The 22,783-nt window shown below is 30.9% G+C and overlaps 1 protein-coding gene and 1 long non-coding RNA gene across 4 annotated transcripts; one reads left to right on the top strand and one right to left on the bottom strand.

Moving 5' to 3' along the window:
- Positions 1-716: 716 nt before the first annotated feature.
- LOC112325613 (uncharacterized) lies at positions 717-8,528 on the bottom strand. 2 transcript variants are annotated; one of them, XR_008058172.1, is made up of 2 exons: positions 8,375-8,528; positions 717-1,988 (listed from the first exon to the last, which is right to left on the bottom strand). It is a non-coding gene; the product is annotated as an uncharacterized LOC112325613 (long non-coding RNA). The 2 variants fall into 2 exon arrangements; XR_008058171.1 differs by lacking the exon at positions 8,375-8,528 and adding an exon at positions 2,219-2,590.
- Positions 8,529-16,319: 7,791 nt separating this feature from the next.
- LOC18108217 (U11/U12 small nuclear ribonucleoprotein 48 kDa protein) lies at positions 16,320-21,211 on the top strand. Of its 2 annotated transcripts, none has more exons than XM_024591532.2 (6): positions 16,320-17,873; positions 17,974-18,088; positions 18,816-18,923; positions 19,372-20,151; positions 20,251-20,978; positions 21,088-21,211. In XM_024591532.2, exons 1-4 carry the CDS (start codon positions 16,525-16,527, stop codon positions 20,080-20,082), a joined length of 2,283 nt encoding a protein of 760 aa, XP_024447300.1. In that variant the 5' UTR covers positions 16,320-16,524; the 3' UTR covers positions 20,083-20,151; positions 20,251-20,978; positions 21,088-21,211. The 2 variants fall into 2 exon arrangements, with proteins under 2 accessions (XP_024447300.1, XP_024447302.1); XM_024591534.2 differs by having other exon boundaries at positions 20,861-20,978.
- The last annotated feature ends 1,572 nt before the right edge of the window (positions 21,212-22,783 follow it).

Here is a 22,783-nt window from a genome sequence, read left to right on the forward strand (position 1 = left end):
ATAACACTTAATTTTTTATTTGTCAAGCTTAAGTCTCAAATTGCTACTACTTGAGGATCCGACAATCCATTTGGCTCCATCCGGTCTACGGGATGATATATTAAGACTATTTCCACTTCCTTTTCCAAATCTGTCTCTTTCTTCTCTTTCTCTGCCTTGCCCACGACCTTTGTACGCTTGGCTGGATCCTGGGATATCATGTTTCTCTTATAGAGAAAACTTAGGGCTTTTAGGTTCCCATAGTTAACTCAATGGTCACATTCTCCCAACATTGAGATTCCTCTATTGAGATTACTATAGAATTGAACATTTTAGGCATTGATCTCAGGATATTTTCTACTACACATATTTCTTTCATCCAAACAATGATGAATCATTGTCAGTGCTTGTTGATACTTTTTTTATGCCTTTTGCATAGCTTTCTTTTGGACAGGTGTCAACACAACTCGTTCAGCAAATTCATCAACCATCTCTCATACATCTTAAGCTCCTAACCAAGCTTTTGCCTGGACACTTCATATTTTATAATTGTTCTTTGTCAAACAAGGACCTTGAGGGAGGAATTTGAGTTGGCCATTACATGCAATCAAATTTAGCCACAAATAATCAAATCTGGTTGCTCTATAGTACTCTATACCACTTGTAGAAAGAAGATTAGTGTTGAAACTTATTCTGGACAGTAATGGCGAAGTGCAAAACTAAAGAACAAAAAGAAATTGAAATGAAGGTATACTTTATTAAAAAAATTTCTCTGAATTTGTCTCTGCTATCCTCTGGTTTTTTATAACTCTAATTACAAGTCTATTTATAGGTTTAAATTCCTAGAAAAATAAGAAATTGAACTGAATAAGAAATTTATTCTAACTAGGAAATTAATTACGCCGACTAAACCTGGAAGTCCGGATGGCTCTGAATGCAAGAAATCTTAGTTTAACTTTATTTTCAACAAGAATTGCTTTTGAAGATAGTTCACAACACTCTTGTCCACTTGGAAGGCCTTGGTGAGAACATCAGGATTAATTGGCTGTTGTGATCCAAAGACTGCATGCGTTTGCAATGGTAATTACACCAAGATTTTAACTGCTTAAACCGGCAAACGCAACTGCTTTGGTTTTTCCCACATTGAATTGGAAGTGAATGAGTCCAACTGGGAAAACAAAAACATCTCCAGGGTTTAAGACTTTCGTGATCAGGTGATTCTCCGGGTTGGATGTGACAAAACCAACATAAAGACTTCCTTCCAGGACGAAAAGGATTTCCGTGGCATGTGGGTGAGTGTGGAGTGGGTTTAGGCCACCATATAGTGCATAATCGATGCGAGCCAAAGATATGCCAAGAGTACTGTTGAGTCCTGGAATTTGAACAACGTTGACAGGATAAGAATGTTATTAACAATCTTCAGAAGCAATTATGGTGGGACAACAATTAGGAGAGTGCCTACTGATATATACAAGCTTGTATCTCAGGTTCGAGCTTTCATTATGGGACTCCGCCAAGGGCCTGCTATGCCGAAAGCGAGAGCCAATCCCTCTCTTTTCGTTTTACGTTCCCATGTCGCTGTGCCGAAGGGAAGATCAATCTGTTCTTCCTAGAGCAACTTTTATCTGTTGAGCGACAGCTCTTCCACCCGGCACTGTAAAATCACTTGGTCTGACTTTCATTTAACAGAAAATAAAATAAAAATAGAATAAACAGACTAGGAAAAATTTAGAGAGTGGAACTAGTTCCTACCGGGTTCTCTTGAAGTTAATGCTAACTGCAGCTCAATCTTAGTGCTTGTTCTGCTGATATGAAGTTTGTGCTCGTTTTGAGATGAGCCAATCATGTGGCTGATTGCTCAACGAGCAAAGCTATCTCATGGAGTCATGTAGCATCACAGATTTAGTCGCTTGGCCTTAGTTCTTTCCTCCTTTTTTTCCCTGTATTTTCTATTTCTGGATGGCATGCGCTCTTCATGGCCCTCAAAGTTTAACTTTCTATGCTTTCTTCTGTAAATTGTGTGAACAAGAAATAAAATGAGTTTAAATCAGACTCACCCCAGTAAAGAGGAGATCATTTAAGAAAAAGGGAGTGTAGTCCAATGCTTAACGTTATTCCTTCTGAATTCTAAGAAAAGAAATTTCTTTTTTCTTTTTGAGAAGCAGAAAGCATAACAACGTCTAATAAAAGCGAAATGAAATAAAGGATAAATCTGCAAAACACAGATATAAAAAATCACCAGAGATTGAGAACCAAAACTGATGCATAGAAGGAGGTAGTATCAAAAATCATTGCGGGATCTAATGGAAGGACTCAAAGAAAATAATTATCTATCACGAGCTTGAGTCCTTTCACTAGATCCTGCACTGATTTTTCTTTTCTTTGTTGAGGGGTGAGATATCTTGCATGGATCGATGCAAAGCTATTTATAGACTGGATGTTAGCTCTAGTTGAGGCCGACGATGACTTTGCCCAAGTCTTCAATGTTTGCTTTATTATTCATATCTGTAACGAAAGCCATTGACGAAACACTTCGTTAGCTAAGCAGAAAAGATTCAAAACATTTGAGAATATCCATCCTGTGCCAATATTTTCTTCAACATAATACTCGTAAGTTAACCAGGAATGGGCGCTGATAATGCCTCGCCACACAACTGCATTAAAGAAATCGGTGAAAATATGAGAGTTGGTAGGTGATAATGACAAAATATTTAATGGGAAACAAGTATATTAATGGTGAATCGTTCATTGAAGTAGTCTGCGTTATTCTCTATCTCTACAAGGAACCCAAGAGTACAATGGTTATCTTCTTCTCCGTTTTATCATTTTATTCGGGGTAATCACTTTCGGTTCGGTTTGGTTTTTATCAAAAAATAATCAAACCAGTTTTTTAAAAAAAACCGAAACCGGTTCAAACCGACCGGGTTCGGTTTGGTTCAGTTATTTTAGAACAAAAACCGGTTCAAACCGACCGGTTCCGGTTCGGTACAGTTTGGTTTTTTCCGGTTTGGCTTGATTTTTTCGGTTTGGCTCGGTTTTTTCAGTTTGGGTTCGGTTCGGTTTTTTCGGTTTCGGGCTTATGAAACCGAACTGGTCGGTTTTTTAAAAATTCTAATCAGTTTAATCGGTTTTTTTTCACGGTTCGGTATTTTCAATTATTTTTTTTTAATTTTTTTAGTTTAATCAGTTTTTTAAATTTTTTTTTTTGCTTAGCCGTAATTTTATTTTGTCTCAAATGATGAACCATTCTTCAGCAACTACACACTTTTATTATCTTTGTTATATATTTCCATGCTTACATTATTTGGTCATTTTCCCATTTCTTACAAGTTATCTGACATGTTTTCTTCTAATTATTTCATTATTTGGTCAACTAGCTATATATATATATATATCGGGCAAACAATTATTTTAAACCTATATATGAGAATAAAAATAAAATATTTTAAATTTTAATACCTAAATAAATTGAGGTCTCTTCTTCCTACTAAAAATAAATAAATAAACCCACATGTACATTTGAAATTTATATTTTTCTCTTGGAAATTTGTGCTAATTCAAGCAGGGACTTAGTCTCAATGTAAGAAACTAATTCAAAGATATTATTACTTTTAATGTTTAAAAACTATATATTTATATGGAGTTGACTTTCAAGAATTTTTATTTTTTCCTCGAAGAGTCAAGATAAACTAATGGTTGGTTCTTTAAAAAATTCGACAGTTTCTAAACAGTCCCCCAATGTTTTTAAAAGTTGGTATGAAATAGGAAATATGGATTGGAATATTTGAATGCGGAGTAGTTGGGGTTGAAATTTTTTTTGATAAATATATTATTTTTAATAATTTGATTGCATTTAAGAAATATGTTAGAGTACTATTATTATTTTTATTTTTATTGTTATACAAAAATTGAAAAATTTATTTAATCTAGAAAATAAAGTTTCTTTTTTGCACGATATAACGAGGTCATTTTAAAAATTAATTTTTATTTAGTTTTGTAGAAATAAAGAAATAGTACTAGACAAAAATTAATAATTTAAATTTTAGAGTAAAAAATATATTTACAAAGATCAAATTATCTCTTCTTATTTATGCATTTCTTTATTTTATTTAATAATTTCATGATTTTTTTATCAATAACATTATGTTTTGAATAAAAATTTAAATAAATTAAACTAAAAATAGATAAGAATTTAATTTTTAAAAATTTATAAGAAAAAATATATTTCTTTAGATAAAATTTCATTTTTGTTACTCATTTATTTATTTTTATTTTTGTGGAAATTTGTTTTTTTATCAAAACCCTGGTTTTTCATATAAAAACTTATAATGATATATATGTAAGTCGATTTTCAACAAAGAAATAAAATTTTATGCAAATCAATAAAATAATAATTAATTCAATATAAAAAAAATTGATAGTAAAATATATTTTTATTGAATATTTATGTGTATGTTTTGGATATTAATTTCATAAATAATTATCAAAAAAATTATAAATATAATCATAAAAAAATTTAAACTCATTTATAAATATCATTATTGAATAATTTTTGAAACATGAGCAAAAGTGCTTGTTTAAAGAATATTGAATTTTAAGATATAAAGATTTTATATATAAAATAAAATAAAAGATAAGAGCGAAGAGAGGCCATATAGGTATGGCCTACACTACTAAGCTCGAAAACATTGACAAGCATTTTTAATAAACAAATAATATATTATTTGTCTAGGTAAATAATGTATTGTCTGCTATAACAAATTTTAGTCATCAGAGATGGTTAAAAAATTGAATTTTTGGGATATTTGGACCCGAAAAACCTTAAATTTCAACTTATTTTTATCTAAAAGTATCTTATTAAAATACTTAAAAACTCCATTAAAAACCCTAAAACACTCACTAATGAATCTAAAAACTAAAAAAAAAACTGAAGAAAAAAAATTATTTATGAATTGTGATTTCTAGCATGAGTAAAGATCAAAACCATTAAATGAATACCATTTGTAGCTAGTTTTCTTTCCTCTCTACTATTCAAGAATTGAAAAATAATAAAAATAAAATTTAGAACCAAAATATAAATATCTAAAACTAAAAAAAAAATGAAGGGACAAATTATACTTTTAGGAATAATTACAAAAAAAAAATCTTTTATAGTTTAATCATGTTTTCACTTACTTGTTGTATTTGGAGATATTACACTTTACATCATAAGTTTTATATATTTAATAGAAGTTTACATGCTCAACCTTGCTAGCAAAAATAAGTTTAAAAGATGTATGAATTTTTACAAGTTTTTCATTATATTCAATTTAATAACTAAAGAACCTTTAAAGCCTCAATAATGAAATTGTCATCCATTTTACCATTGCTATAAATTAAAAAACATATTGTTACCTACATTTAATTTAATTACAAAAATGCAATCAAAACATGTTTATAACAAGATTGCTTCCTTTTCCATAACCATTTGGTGTAAACCTATAAATGCGAATGAATTAACTATGATAGAAGAATGAGGTTTTTAATGATGTTTCATGAATTGAAGAAAATAAAAGATGAAGTAGGAACAATTTGGATAAAAAATCACAATATAGATGCCACCTTTACGAGTATTGAGTTGTTGTTAATAGGTATTTTAGTATGTGTAGTGTTATTATTCCTAACTATGATCTTTCTCGTGTTCAACAAATGAAACATATGTATTTTCTTTTTAACAAAATGCAAGAAACATTAATCTATTATATAGAAAAAGCATGCACATCAAGGCAATAAATATCTAAAATTTAAACATGTCATCACATCCATATTGATCCATGATATTCAAGCTCTTGTTGCTTTAAAAATAAAAATAAAAAACGAGCACATAAAACAAACACATGTGTTTTCATGGCCATATTGATCTCAATGCATGGTATTTGGGTAGATTGTTAATTAAGAAGGGAAAATGTCAGCACCAATCTACAATTTTAAAAACATCATTGTTTAATAATTGCATAATTTATAAACTAATTGGACTAGCTTGAATATTGTGAAGAACCAACATATGTTCGTGTGTGCGTGTGGAGGATGAACCAGTCCTACTTTTATCACCTCTTGAACCTCTGTCAGCCAATCTTCCACCTTTGTTAGGCCCTTTTCCACCTCTAGCAACCCCTCTTCGCACTCTAGCAATTTCTCTTCCACTAGATTTCACAGCAGCCTTAGCTCTTTTCATTTTGGAATTACTACTTTCAGCTCTCTAATCATCATTCAATCATCTAATTTGTTCACTATTATCTCTTTAGCAGACCTCTGAATTGTGGTCGTATTGCTTACAAATATTGAACCCAAGCGTGGTTGCCTTTTCTTCTTACATTAGAATGTTGATCTTCTCTTGGTTCCCTTCATCTATTTTTTCTTAGTCTCTTAACACTCCTTTTAAGGTTTGGAGGTAAAAAAATGAATTCACTTTCTTTAAGATCTATATCAGCTTATGGTAATGGGTGAACAACCTCCATGTATGTTTTTCTAAAAGTTTCTCCACTATATAAATATTTTATGTCAATTATCTTATTATGCATACAAGGAACTACATACCTGCATGGAATTCCAATCATCATTCATTCCCTGCATGAAAATTGTGTTTTTCTCGAAATCAACACATAATATGAATCGGCTCTTGAGGGCTTGATAATCATTTGAACTTGATGGTATCATTCTTAAATTTCTAGGCTTCTCAACATACTTATCTTGTAATTTTCTAATGTATTGTGTGGTATTTGTTTCCTAACTTACATTATGAGCAAATCTATCATGGAATCTAGATATTAGTTTCAATTGAGTCTTCTCTAGGTTAGGAAACAAATACCACACAATATCTTACCCATGTCTTAGGTTGAATTTTTTTCATCAAATTAAGAGATATTTGGTCCACATCTCCAATATCTTTCAAATAGTTGCTATAATGAAGATTCATGTAAGTTTTCGTGGCACTCTAAAATCCAATCTTCATTTCCAATCCACGATATTCCTTATTCTTCATGTTGGCATAAACATGCCTTAAACAATGTATATGTGTTGCCTTAGAAAATATCTTTAAAACAACTTTTAGGAGACTTAGGAAATCAAAAAATAAATATTAAATTTATTTGGTTATGAATCAAAGTGACCAGTTCGTAGAGTGAGTTCATTATTCAGCAAAGATCATGATCCTCTGATACGGCTATATCAACATATTGCCCCACATTGAATGATGGGTATAATATGATGTGACAAGATCAGAAGGCAAACTTTGGTGCCTTTATTTTCATGAGTATAAATTTTTTGTATGGGAACGTGATGTAAACTGCATTCTTAAAAAATTTTAATTTTTTTTTTGTAAAAAATTAATTTTTTTGTATATTTTAGATTGTTTTGACGTGCTGATCTCAAAAATAATTTTTTAAAAATAAAAAAACATCATTTTGATATATTTCAGCACAAAAAGTTATTTGAAAAGCAACAGCAACCACACGTGCAAAATTAATTTTTTGTTTTCATCTATAAGTGAAAACCAATATTAATTTGTCTGTTTTCATTAATTACAAGCTTGGTCTCCATTGGATTCTTCAGAAGCAATTATGGTGGGACAACAATTAGGAGAGTGCCTACTGATATATACAAGCTTGTATCTCAGGTTCGAGCTTTCATTATGGGACTCCGCCAAGGGCCTGCTATGCCGAAAGCGAGAGCCAATCCCTCTCTTTTCGTTTTACGTTCCCATGTCGCTGTGCCGAAGGGAAGATCAATCTGTTCTTCCTAGAGCAACTTTTATCTGTTGAGCGACAGCTCTTCCACCCGGTACTGTCAAATCACTTGGTCTGACTTTCATTTAACAGAAAATAAAATAAAAATAGAATAAACAGACTAGGAAAAATTTAGAGAGTGGAACTAGTTCCTAACGGGTTTAATGCTAACTGCAGCTCAATCTTAGTGCTTGTTCTGCTGATATGAAGTTTGTGCTCGTTTTGAGATGAGCCGATCATGTGGCTGATTGCTCAACGAGCAAAGCTATCTCATGGAGTCATGCAGCATCACAGATTTAGTCGCTTGGCCTTAGTTCTTTCCTCCTTTTTTTCCCTGTATTTTCTATTTCTGGATGGCATGCGCTCTTCATGGCCCTCAAAGTTTAACTTTCTATGCTTTCTTCTGTAAATTGTGTGAACAAGAAATAAATTGAGTTTAAATCAGACTCACCCCAGTAAAGAGGAGATCATTTAAGAAAAAGGGAGTGTAGTCCAATGCTTAGCGTTATTCCTTCTAAATTCTAAGAAAAGAAACTACTTTTTCTTTCTGAGAAGCAGAAAGCATAACAACGTCTAATAAAAGCGAAATAAAATAAAAGACAAATCTGCAAGACACAGATATAAAAAATCACCAGAGATTGAGAACCAAAACTGATGCATAGAAGGAGATACTATCAAAAATCATTGCGGAATCTAATGGAAGGACTCAAAGAAAATAATTATCCATTACGAACTTGAATCCTTTCATTAGATCCTACACTGATTTTTCTCTTCTTTGGTGAGGGGTGAGATATCTTGCATGGATCGATGCAAGCCTATTTATAGACTGGAGTCATTGAAATAGTCTATGTTATGTTAGCTCTAGTTGAGGCTGACGACGACTTGGCCCAAGTCATCAATGTTTGCTTTATTATTCATATCTGTAACGAAAGCCATTGACGAAACACTTCGTTAGCTAAGCAGAAAAGATTCAAATACATTTGAGAATATCCATCCTGTGCCAATATTTTCTTCAACATAATACTCGTAAGTTAACCAGGAATGGGCGCTGATAATGCCTCGCCACACAACTGCATTAAAGAAATCGGTGAAAATATGAGAGTTGGTAGGTGATAATGACAAAATATTTAATGGGAAACAAGTATATTAATGGTGAATCGTTCATTGAAGTAGTCTGCGTTATTCTCTATCTCTACAAGGAACCCAAGTCTGCAATGGTTATCTTCTTCTCCGTTTTTATCATTTTATTTTGTCTCAAATGATGAACCATTCTTCAGCAACTACACACTTTTATTATCTTTGTTATATATTTCCATGCTTACATTATTTGGTCATTTTCCCATTTCTTACAAGTTATCTGACATGTTTTCTTCTAATTATTTCATTATTTGGTCAACTAGCTATATATATATAATTTTCCCATTTCTTACAAGTTATCTGACATGTTTTCTTCTAATTATTTCATTATTTGGTCAACTAGCTATATATATATAAGTTCTCTTCTTCCTACTAAAAATAAATAAATAAACCCACATGGACATTTGAAATTTATATTTTTCTCTTGGAAAATTGTGCTAATTGGTATGTGAAGGTGGTCCGCGTATTATTATATATCCAAGATTTGAATTTTAAAAAAGATTGCAAGAAAATATTTTAAAAAATAAATTCAAGCAGGGACTTAGTCTCAACGTATAAAACTAATTCAAAGATATTATTACTTTCAATGTTTAAAAACTATATATTTATATGGAGTTGACTTTCAAGAATTTTTATTTTTTCCTCGAAGAGTCAAGATAAACTAATGGCTACATATCAGTAGAATTGCATTCAAATTTTCATGAAAGATTCCCTTTTATAATATAAATACAAAGTTACAAATAGAAATAAGAAATAATTTTCTAAACAGTCCCCCCAATGTTTTTAAAAGTTGGAATGAAATAGGAAATATGGATTGGAATATTTGAATGCCGAGTAGTTGGGGTTGAAATATTTTTTGGATAAATATATTATTTTTAATAATTTGATTGCATTTAAGAAATATGTTAGAATACTATTATTATTATTTTTATTGTTATAAAAAAATTGAAACATTTATTTAATCTATAAAATAAAGTTTCTTTTTTGCACGATATATATAACGAGGTCATTTTGAAAATTAATTTTTATTTAGTTTTGTAGAAATACTAGACAAAAAGTAATGATTTAAATTTTAGAGTAAAAAATATATTTACAAAGATCAAATTATCTCTTCTTATTTATGCATTTATTTATTTTATTTTATAATTTCATGATTTTTTTATCAATAACATTATGTTTTGAATAAGAATTTAAATAAATTAAACTAAAAATAGATAAGAATTTAATTTTTTTAAAATTTATAAGGAAAAATATATTTCTTTAGATAAAATTTCATTTTTGTTACTCCTTTATTTATTTTTATTTTTGTGGAAATTTTTTTTATCAAAAGCCTGGTTTTTCATATAAAAATTTATAATGATATGTAAGTCGATTTTCAACAAAGAAATTTTTTTTATGCAAATCAATAAAATAATAATTAATTCAATATAAAAAAAAATTGATAATAAAATATATTTTTATTGAATATTTATGTGTATGTTTTACAATATTATGGATATTAGTTTCATATATAATTATCAAAAACATTATAAATATAACCATAAAAATTTCTAAACTCATTTATAAATATCATTATTGAATAATTTTTGAAACATGAGCAAAAGTATTTGTTTAAAGAAGATTTTATTTTAATATATAAAGATTTTATATAAAAAAAAAACTAGAAGATGAGAGCGAAGAAAGACAATATAGGTATGGCCTACACTACTAAGCTCGAAAACATTGACAAGCATTTTTAATAAACAAATAATATATTGTCTGTCTAGGTAAATAATGTATTGTCTGCTATAATAAATTTTAGTAATCGGAGATGGTTAAAAAATTGAGTTTTTGGGATATTCGGTCTCGAAAAACCTTAAATTTCAACTTATTTTTATCTAAAAGTATCTTATTAAAATACTTAAAAACTCCATTAAAAACCCTAAAACACTCACTGATGAATCTAAAAACTAAAAAACAAACTGAATAAAAAAAAATTATTTATGAATTGTGATTGCTAGCATGAGTAAAGAAATACCATTTGTAGCTAGTTTTTTTCCTATCTTAATATTCAAGAATTGAAAAATAATAAAAATACAATTTAGAACCAAAATATAAATATCTAAAACTACAAAAAACTAAAAAAAAAATGAAGGGACAAATTATACTTTTAGGGATAATTACAAAAAAAATCTTTTATAGTTTGATCATGTTTTCACTTACTTGTTGTATTTAGAGATATTACACTTTACATCATAGGTTTTATATGTTAAATAGAAGTTTACATCCTCAACCTCGCTAGCAAAAAAAAAAATTAAAAGATGTATGAATTTTTACAAGTTTTTCATTATATTCAATTTAATGACTAAAGAACCCCTAAATCCTCAAAATAATGAAATTGCCATCCATTTTACCGTTCCTATAAATTAAAAAAAATATTGTTACCTACATTCAATTTAATTACAAAAATGCAATCAAAACATGTTTATAACAAAATTGTTTCCTCTTCCATAACCATTTGGTGTAAACCTATAAATGCGAATGAATTAACTATGATAGAAGAATGAGGTTTTTAATGATGTTTCATGAATACTAGATGAATTGAAGAAAATAAAAGATGAAGTAGGAACAATTTGGATAAAAAATCACAATATAGATGCCACCTTTACAAGTATATATTGAGTTGTTGTTGATAGGTATTTTAGTATGTGTAGTGTTATTGTTCCTAACTATGATCTTTCTCATGTTCAACAAATAAAACATATGTATTTTCTTTTTAACAAAATGCAAGAAACATTAATATATTATATAGAAAAAGCATGCACATCAAGGCAATAAATATCCAAAATTTAAACATGTCATTACATCCACATTGATCCATGATATTCAAGCTCTTGTTGCTTTAAAAATAAAAAAACAAGCACATAAAACAAACACATGTGATTTCATGGCCATATTGATCTCAATGCATGGTATTTGGGTAGACTGTTAAGAAGGGAAAATGTCAGTACCAATCTACAATTTAAAAAAAATCATTGTTTAATAATTGCATAATTTATAAACTAATTGGACTAGCTTGAATATTGCGAAGGACCAACATATGTTCATGTGTGTGTGGAGGATGAACCAGTCCTCCTTTTATCACCTCTTGAACCTCTGTCAGCCAATCTTCCACCTTTGTTAGGCCTTTTTCCACCTCTAGCAACCCCTATTCTCACTCTAGCAATTTCTCTTCCACTAGATTTCACAGCAGCCTTAGCTCTTTTCTTTTTGGAATTACTACTTTCAGCTCTCTAATCATCATTCAATCATCTAATTTGTTCACTATTATCTCTTTAGCAGACCTCTGAATTGTGGTCATATTGCTTACAAATATTGAACCCAAGCGTGGTTGCCTTTTCTTCTTACATTAGAATGTTGATCTTCTTTTGGTTCCCTTCGTCTATTTTTTCTCAGTCTCCTAACACTCCTTTTAAGGTTTGGAGATAAAACAATGAAATCACTTTCTTTAAGATCTATATCAGCTTATGGTAATGGGCGAACAACCTCCATATATGTTTTTCTAAAAGTTTCTCCACTATATAAATATTTTATGTCAATTATCTTATTATGCATACAAGGAACTACATACCTACATGGAATTCCAATCATCATTCATTCCTTGCATGAAAATTGTGTTTTTCTCGAAATCAACACATAATATGGATCGGCTCTTGAGGGCTTGATAATCATTTGAACTTGATGGTATCATTCTTAAATTTCTAGGCTTCTCAACATACTTATCTTGTAATTTTCTAATGTATTGTGTGGTATTTGTTTCCTAACTTACATTATGAGCAAATCTATCATGGAATCTAGATATTAGTTTCAATTGAGTCTTCTCTAGTAAGATAACAATTGGCAAATTCTTATACTTCTCAACCCAACTATTAAATGACTCAGTCAAATTATTAGTTACATTCTCAACCTCAGCATCAAACAAATATCTTACCCATGTCTTAGGTTGAATTTTTTCAACAAATTAAGAGATACTTGGTCCACATCTCCAATATCTTTCAAATAATTGTTATAATGAAGATTCATATAAGTTTTTGTGGCATCCTAAAATCCAATCTTCATTTCCAATCCACGATATCCCTTATTCTTCATGTTGGCATAAACATGCCTTAAACAATGTATATGTGTTGTCTTAGAAAATATCTTTAAAACAACTTTTAGGAGACTTAGGAAATCAAAAAATAAATATAATTAAAAGTTAAAGAATAACGATATATAAAACAGATGATAAAGGTTTCACAAAACATTAAACACAATTAGGTATACCTCCTGCTTGTCAGATATGATGCAAAATTGCCTATTATGAACATCATTCTTGATTGATTAATAAAAAAGCATTTTCATTGTTAGAGGAGCACCAACAAAATTAGCATCAACATATTGATGAATCTCATTAACACCTTCATACACATTAAATAATGTAATATTGAGGCATCATCAGTAATTATTTTTCCTTTGTCGTTTGTAATTTGAAATCCCTTCAAGTCTTGTTTGCATATAAATAATAAATCTATGAAAGACATAATCAATTATAGAATTTCTTTCAATATAAGTAAAATTGTCATGATGAGCAACTATATGTGGCATTTTGTAACTTACATGGTTTACATTGGGATGATTAAAATAGAATACTTAAATATTGGCAGACTATATAGTTGATAACAAACCATAAGCATAACAAATCAAATTGAACATCACATTATGAGCAATATTTGACTTTTATTGAATTTATTTGGTTATGAATCAAAGTGACCAGTTCGTACAGCGAGTTCATTATTCAGCAAAGATCATGATCCTCTGATACGGCTATATCAACATATTGCCCCACATTGGATGATGGGTATAATATGATGTGACAAGATCAGAAGGCAAACTTTGGTGCCTTTATTTTCATGAGTATAAATTTTCCGTATCGGAACGCGATGTAAACTGCGTTTTTAAAAAAATTTAATTTTTTTTTGCAAAAAATTAATTTTTTTTGTATATTTTGGATTGTTTTGACGTGCTGATCTCAAAAATAATTTTTAAAAAATGAAAAAATATCATTTTGATACATTTCACGTGCAAAATTAATTATTTGTTTTCATCTATAAGTGAGGTTTTCGAGCTCAATATTAATTTGTCTGTTTTCATCGATTACAAGGATTGCACCCTATTTCTAAAATTGAATAAAGAAAAAGAAAAAAAAAGAAAATATCTATTGCATTTGTTTTCTTCCATTCATATTGTTTATGTTTACTTTATTATAAGAAAACCATAAGCATACCAGACCTATGCTAACATACCAAAAGCATATTACAACCTAACACATATTATACACATATTAAAACAAAATGAAACCAAATAAACATGCACAATTACACTATACAAGCACATTTTTAGAATTCATAACACTATGAACAATTAGCAATAATCTAAAAAATCAAGATTTCTTTTTACCCAATAAAATGGTTAAATAAAGTTTATTGAAGCTTTCAATTATCCTATTAACAACGTTATTTTAAAATTAGGATTCTATGAATAGTAACTCTGATTCTCAAATTAGGGGTTTTTCATGATATTTAATTACATGCCTAATTAGGATAAACAATGGTTAATTAGTGTATGGGAGTTTGAATTTTACTCTATTGAACGACCAACATTTGAATTTTATAAGGTTCCAGTTTCAGGACTCTTTTTTCAATAGCAAACAACTATCTCGCATTTTTTATTCAATTGAGATTAAAAAACATGATATTGTAATGAAAAAATCTCGATTAAAGAAAACAAGTGTAATACACCTTGTGAATGTTGTTGAGTTCTAGACAAGAGAGTCATATACTTTGTTGAGTTCTAAATGCGACAAGGGAAGAATTCCATACAAGATATGCACATAACCCAAATCGATTAAATAATTTCTAGTGTTTTGCGTTCAGAATTTTATGATTTAGAAGAGAGAAATTGTGAATTTAAAAGGGGGGGGGGGGTATTGAGTGTGGGTGATTTATTGTTTCTCATGTATTATATATGAGGGTAATTTTATTTTTTGATTTATTTTTTTAAAAAAATATTTTATCTAAAATACAAAGTGTAATTTTTTTAAAATAAAAGTGAAAACACAATCAATTTATAATTTATAAGAGACTTTTTGTAATTATTCCATGTTTTATAACAATAGCTTTTATACCGTGGATAGCATTAAAGATTTAGTATCTATTTGTTTTGCTTAAAATATTTTCTAATAAAATATATAACATGCAAATTTTTTATAATATTTGGCTTGAAAAATAATTTTACGTGAAATATTTTACATGTAAATATTTTCAATAGTGGTGGTGGTGGTTGTGAAGGAGGTGGTCGTGATTGTGATAAAGAAAAAGTTGGTGGTGAGATGGAAGCGATGGTGAGAGAGGCGTTGGTGGAGAGAGTGGTGGTAGTGGAGGAACAAAAGTGATAGTTAAAATAGTTAGATGATATTGTAAATAGAATACTATTCATAAAATATTTTACAGAACTTCACGAGCTGAAAATATTTTTCAGCAAATAAACTAAGTTTCATGTAAAATCACGGGAGACAAAAATAAAAAATTATTTTTAGGACACAAACACTAGAAAACCTAAAAAATATTTTATTTGAAATAAATAGATCTTAAATATAGTAAAAACACAATATCTTTTATTTTCTTTTTAATTTAATTATTTAACAATATCCTAGATATTTTTTTCTTAAGTTAAACACTAGTACCTTGTTATTCACTTTGAAATCTTAAGTCTTAAGATTGTTGGATATTTTTGAATTAGACAATTGTTTAGTTTAACACCAAAGTACAAACCAATGTTATTTACTTATATATGAAATTGAATTATAACAATTACTTAACATGGATACTATTATATAATCAAAAGTTAAAATAACTTGATATAAAATATAAATTAATATAAATTTTATAATACATTTATTTGCTAAAGATTTTTTTATCAAAGATATAATATTGTTTTCAAGGATTAAATTTTTTTTTAAGACTGATGCAAATAATTTTTTATAAGTAATCTATCAAGATTTTAAAATTTAATTTTTTAAATGATGAATTTTCTTTAAAAATCTGCGAATCAAATGATTATAAACTCAAGAATTTTCTATGAATTTTTTAAGTTTTAGAGTTTGAAAATGTTACAACTGTTATTTTTTAAAATAAAAATTTTGCTCAGAAATATTTTAAAATAATATTTTTAATTTTTTAAAAATTATTTTTAATATTAACATATTAAAATAAAAAAAATTAAATTTTTTAAAAACAATTTTTAATGCAACCTGAAAACTGCCCCTCCCCACGAGCAACTCACGTAAACGAGTGACCAAGGAGGGAGATAATTCCACGTAATAAAAACAGGTTAAGAATTGACATGGCATTATCTAATACAAACCACGCCAAACACGCTACCCCAAATTTGTAAAAAGTAATTTAATTTTAATAATAAACCATCCAACTCCACTGCCGCCGCCGCCACAACCACCACCACCACCACCACCACCGGCTGGTCTTCTGAAGAAGCGGAAGAAGGCACATAAAGAATTCAAACTATCTATTTTTTGAGCTGCTGCTGAGCTTTTCGATCTCTCTCTTTCTCAATGAACCCTTATACTCCACACCCTAATCACCTTCCCTTCCCATATCCCTCCCAAAACTCTAATCCTAACCCTAACTTCCTACTCCACCCCTTCCTCCCCTCACAACCGCCATCAAAACCACCTCAAGTTCCTCCACCTACCACCACCACAACAACCACCCCTATTCTTGATCTTTCCACCACGCTCTCCACTCTCACCAACCTCCTCTCTCTCACACACCAAACCCTCACTTCCCTCTCTCCACAAATTACCCTTTCAAAACCCCAAAATGCCAACTTTATCCCCTGCCCTTTCAATCGTCACCACCTTATGCCACCAGAATCCCTCTTCCTCCACTCTCTTAACTGCCCAGTTCCTCTCTTTCAAAACCCATCTTCCCCTTTTGATTATCTTCACTACCCCAATACACTTAACCCTCAAGACCCACATAAAGATTCAAACTTTAGTCAATCAATACAAGACCCTAATGAAACTGAACTTTGTTTCTCGTTAGATAGCTATTACAATCAGTTTAGTTCACATTTCTCTTACAATGACTGCCCTGGTGCTGTTAACTTGAATGATTTAGATAGCTCAAAAAGAATTTTTACATTACCTGGTGTTCTGTTAATTGAATGTGTGAATTTTGGGGTTAGTGGGGAGAGCGAGCGAGATGGTTTTGATAAAAATGGGTTTAGAGTTTTGCCATCTGAGTTGTGGGCAATAAGGAGGGAGATAGAGGGTTGGATTGATTATCCGAGTGTGTATTCGGATAGTGTGTTTTGCTCGATTTTGAGGTTGGATTTGATTAAAGGGAGTGATTTGAGGAGTTGGATTATTGCTAATTCTCCACGATATGGTGTGGTGATTGATGTTTATATGAGGGATCATATATGTGTTCTTTTTAGGCTTTGTTTGAAGGCTATTAGAAAGGAAGGTTTGAGCTCTGTGAGTTGTGAGATGAATGTGAAATCTTTGAAGTGTCCAATTTTGGTTCAAGTTTTGACGTGGATTGCATCTCAGCTTTCTGTTTTGTATGGTGAAGTGAATGCAAAGTGTTTTGCCATTCATGTTTTGAAGCAGTGTCTATTAGACGCTGCTAATGAGGTGTTGTTTCTGTTGGACCCTTGTTTGAAAGAAAGTCTGAGGGATTTAGATGCTTATGAGAGTGAAATAAAGGATAGCAAACTTGAAGAGCCTCGAAAAGGAAGTAGAGAGTGTAAAATAATAAAAGCAGTGGATGAAGGTGATGATGGAGTAATTTTTGTGTCCCAAGTGGCAGCTGCAGTCGCTGCATTGCATGAAAGGTCTATACTAGAAGCAAAAATCAAGCTATTACGGGTTCCTCAACAACTACCAAGATATCAGCGGTACATTGCTATTCTTACTTCTTTTTCTTATTGTGCTTGCAAGTAATATGTTTCACTCACAAGTTCAGTATGATTTCAACTTGCCTCGCCTTCTGTGTAGGATGGCTGAGCATTCTTTTGCCTCAAAAAGAGCTGATGATGAGAGAAGTAAACGTCCTCAATACAAAGCTATTATTGAGCATGATGGCCTTCCTCGAAAGCAATTATCTAACCAGGTACTAAACATGTAGATGGTTTTCTTTGTTTTAATTGCTGGAGCTTTTAGTTTTTGTTCTTTTCTGGACATAATTGCAAGTTCAGGAAGGCAAATGACATACTGGACAGAATTTATATGTATATAAAATCCTCCTGCCCGCCCCACCAAAAATATAAAATATTTTAGAAACACGGTGACATGATATCAAAGAAGGCAAATGACATTATAGTTCAGGAATTTTGTAAAGTTTCATAGGCAGTGGAAGTTTTGTCTTCCTTGTTACTGAAATTTTTAGGGATGTGCAGTAGTATTCAGTTACTGAAGGTAGCTGCCACATGTTCTTTACCTGCCTATGATTTAGAGATAAATTTTATTTTAGAAAATGCATTTTTTGGACATCCTTGGCATGCATTTGAAGAGGTTTGAGTTCCACTGTCTGAAATTATAGCATTCACAGTCATGTCCATGGTAATAGGTATTGAAGAAAAATAAAGGAAAGAGGGTCGGTTTTTATTTGGATGTTGATTTTATCAAAATTTTAGTTACTTCCTTTAGATCCCCTGATATCTTTCAGAGTTTCATTTATTGTGAAGAGCCACGGTTTGAAAACTGGCAACTGGTCGAGTAGTTGCTAATATGGGACCCTTCACTTGCTAATATTTTCTCATGTTCTCTCCTGACAATGCTTGTCTGTCATAAAATGTTGCTTTGGTCATAAGTTTAATGATCTTTTTCTTTTGCACAAGGAATCAAACAAATCAAAGACAAGAGAGGAGTTATTGGCTGAAGAAAGGGATTATAAACGTCGAAGAATGTCATACCGTGGAAAGAAGTTGAAACGAACAACTTTACAGGTAGGAAGCTAATGAGCAAAAGCTAAAGAAGCTCCTACTAGTACTGTTATTATACCTATCAAAAATATTAGCTTCATTGGTTTTTCATGTTGAAATCTATTTACTTTTATGTATTGTCTAAATCATCAACTGCTTGTACATGTGGCCTATTTCCTGTAGTTTCCAAGTGACTCCTAAAGTGATAGTTTGCCTTATTGCCAAGTGAATATTGTATTGTAGTTTTCATTAAGAGGAAGTTGGAATCATATGAATTGGATCTGTAAGTTCCAATCTCTAATCACTGATCTTTCTTGGCATGTGGTAGTGTCATATATATTCAAATTTTGAGAAAACCAATAAAGGAAAATCCATCCATTTGACAACAATTACTTTCACATTTAACCTTCATGTTGTCATTATAAAAAGGCCATTGTCTCTCTCTTATTTAGTTATAATTACTTTGTCAAAGGTGATGAGGGATATAATTGACGGATACATGGAGGAAATCAAGCTAGCTGGAGGAATAGGCCGCTTTGAGAAGGGAACTGAAGAGGAAGAGATGTCTCCTAATCCTCCTTCTGCCCCTGATGTTACTGTGAATGAACTAAGAAAAGTCAATAGCCATTCTTCTGAAGCAACAAGAACTACTTCGAACCACTACCAGAAGGAATCATACCCCGCCCACAATTCTAGATCTAAAACCTCGAAGGATGTGTTGCCTCAAGATTATGAGCAACAAGGACGAAGCAATCACGGTCACCATGAAAAGCTGGAATATCGGAGAAGTGCCAACCAAGACAGACATGGAAGAGAGTACAGCAGAAGTCCAGAAAGACACAGAAGTCATGCCCGATCACATGAGCGGAGTGGTCACCAAAGAGGACGAGATGAAACTAAATTGACTAGATCCAAGGATCATGAGAAACGGTCTTCTAGCAAGTCCTATCATGATTACAAGTCGTTGAATTCTGGACTAGAATCTGCAGATGGTATGCAAAGGGATGATCGGAAGTTAGATGTAAGAGATGGGCATCTAAGAAATGCATATGGCAATCATGGTTCTAATTCTGTGGCACGAAATGCATTTGAGGATAGATATGATCCTACAGGATCTTATGACATGCATGAGGATGATGTTTACACTAGCATTACATATGCCAGGGAAGATGTTCATGATTGATCTAGCAGGTGCAGTGCAAAAAGGCAATTAAGCAGATTACCTTGATAAATTCTCACTTCAGAATGTGAGGTAAGCTATTGTGGTTATTTTTATTGTTTTGAAAAATGTTTTATCTGCACTAGATAAAAGTTCTTGCTTTTAACATTTTTTGTCCGGACAACTTTGCAGTAGGAAGTCATCAGGCTTCAGCAAGTTATCTGCATCTGTATCCTCCGTTGTATCCTTGACTGTTTTATTTTCTATACTGTTAAGGTCCTTACTGTCTAGGCAGTGATTTCATTATCCTCCTACTGCCCATACAATGCCAGTACTTTTTTCCAATATATGATGGAATAAGTAGTGGTCACATTTGAGTGAAAAAATAATGTCTCGGTTATTTACATAGTGAAAGAGGAAATAAGATTGTACAGGAACATTCTAGCAGAACATGCCTTATTGCAGCTTGTAACTGTTCTGTTATTTATACTGTATATAAAATCTGAAGTATATCATATGTGATTTTGTTGTGTTGACATCAGTACCTTTGTGGATTAATAAAATATGCAAATTCTTGGCAATCCATGCTTTGATGGTAAGGTCATTGGTTACCATGGAAGAACTGGTAAATAACCCAAATCGGCAGGGTTTACAGGTTTGCTTAGAATGGTTACCTGTTTATGATTTTGTTTTTCTAGGTAAAAGCTGATACTTATTGTTTATGGGTCTTTTTTATTGCATACAATATGTATGGATAATTTATTAATTTGAATGTTCTTATAGCTCACGTTGCTTCTTGTAGATTGCAAAAGAAGACCAGCTTTTTCCAGAGAATATTTGAAGTTTGTTTGGCTCCTTTTCTCATGGTGGTCTTTCATGGCAAGAAGGTTGATGATGAAGCAAAGTGATTTCTTCAGCAGGTAAAATGATATTCAAAGGAGTTTCGCATATGTTCTTGCCAATTTAGTGCTCGCAAATGAAATATGGATTCAAAATTGCTAATCGTCTGTTTTTTCCTTTGTTGATTAGGCTAGCACTTGGATATTCACCTTAGATTCTTCCTCTATTGTCCCTTTTCTGTTACTGTATTTCTGGAGTGTGAAGAGATGATAATACTAATAGTTTTTATGAAATAACAGCATTTTCATGTAAACTCTGGCAAGTTACTCATTTATGTTTTATTGAGGAACTTCCCCGTAAAGAATTGCTTGTAGAAGTTTTGAAAATGTCCAAGTCTTTTGTCAAAATACAGTTCTTGTATTCTGATTTCTGTGAATCAAGGATGAGATGGTGATTAACAAAAGTGCCCCCCATGACAGTTAGAGCGTTACAAAAACAACATGGTGATAGACCTTCTTGCCAAGAGGACAGAAAAAAGAGATGATAACCCCCCCTCTCTTTCAAAGAAAATATAAACTCTGGCATTTCTTGCGACTGCAGGTTTGCTGCAAATAAGCAGCGCTTTAGCTTGTGTTCCTTCATGACTGTTGTAGCCTCTCTTTTTCTCGATTGCTCAGAACAATTTATTGAGTACCTTGGAGGTGAAAGAGGCAGCCAAGGAGAGAAACTGTAGAAGATAGAGCGAAAGCTTAGGTAACATAGCCAGAGACAAAACTCAATATAACAAAAAAAAAAAAAAAACTTGCAGTAGCAGAAAGGAAGAAGCAAACAAAGACGAGCAAAGCCAAAAAGGGATATCCGGAAAGTTGAGTCGTCCAGGTTCGATGCAAGGTGAACCATATCAGATCTCAGATTTTGTTATTGAGCAAGAGCAACCAAAGAAACCCATTAAACTGTTCGATGAAAGCTTATATTTTTTATGGGAGGTGGTCGAAGCTTCAATGTCGCCATGATGCCATCTGATTGAGGTGATTTTATGCAATAACTCCATGTCATCAAGATATTGAAGAGACTGGGAGTTAGAGTGGGAGACAAAATTATTATCTAACTTTTAGCTAATAAAATGGTCTTAAAGTACATAATCAATGATAATACTATGGAGCAATATTTTTGGATCATCTCTTTCTCCTGAGAATGTTCCTTCTCAGATTTTTATCAAGCAAAACAATTTATATACTTGCAATATAACACAGACTCAATCTTTGAAAAACTTTATTTGGTTGATAAATAATTAAGTTTTCTATATTTTTATTTTTATTTTTATTTTTATTTTTATGTTTTGATTAAAAAAATCATAAAATAATAACTTTTTTTGCTTTTGTTTTTTATTTTCAAAAACACAAAGAACCAATAACCAATTATCTAAACTTTTCGAAACCAAATAAAATGGTTTTTAATAGTTTCAATTCTAGTTGTTGATTTTGTTTCAAAAAATATATTTTAAAGATATAATTTTTTTTTTATATTTTTAAAAATTTAGGACGTATGGGAAAGTGATGTGTTCCATTAAAATTCAAAAAAAAATTTATATGTTTTAGATTGTTTTGATATATTAATTTTAAAAATAATTTTTTAAAAATTAAAAAATATCATTTTAATACATTACAATATAAAAAATATTTTAAAAAATATTCACAGCAACACTTTAAATCTTTTTAATTGACAAAATAAAAATAGCAAAAGATGAGTTACACAATTTTTTCCCCGTCCCATCAAGATTCCAAGTGAAGCATTCCATCAGGCAGCAGCAGGACAGTTGCCAGGTGTTGTCTGGTGGCAGATTTTATATATATATATATATATATATATATATACACACATGATT

This window comes from Populus trichocarpa, chromosome 19 (genome assembly GCF_000002775.5).
Source record: "Populus trichocarpa isolate Nisqually-1 chromosome 19, P.trichocarpa_v4.1, whole genome shotgun sequence".
Lineage (NCBI taxonomy): Eukaryota > Viridiplantae > Streptophyta > Magnoliopsida > Malpighiales > Salicaceae > Populus > Populus trichocarpa.

Excerpts from the sequence above, each read along its gene's own strand:
- LOC18108217 (XM_024591532.2), top strand. The coding sequence starts at position 16,525 with ATGAACCCTTATACTCCACACCCTAATCACCTTCCCTTCCCATATCCC. Across the intron at positions 17,874-17,973 it reads CAACTACCAAGATATCAGCG|GATGGCTGAGCATTCTTTTG; the intron begins GTACATTGCTAT and ends CCTTCTGTGTAG. Across the intron at positions 18,924-19,371 it reads TGAAACGAACAACTTTACAG|GTGATGAGGGATATAATTGA; the intron begins GTAGGAAGCTAA and ends ACTTTGTCAAAG.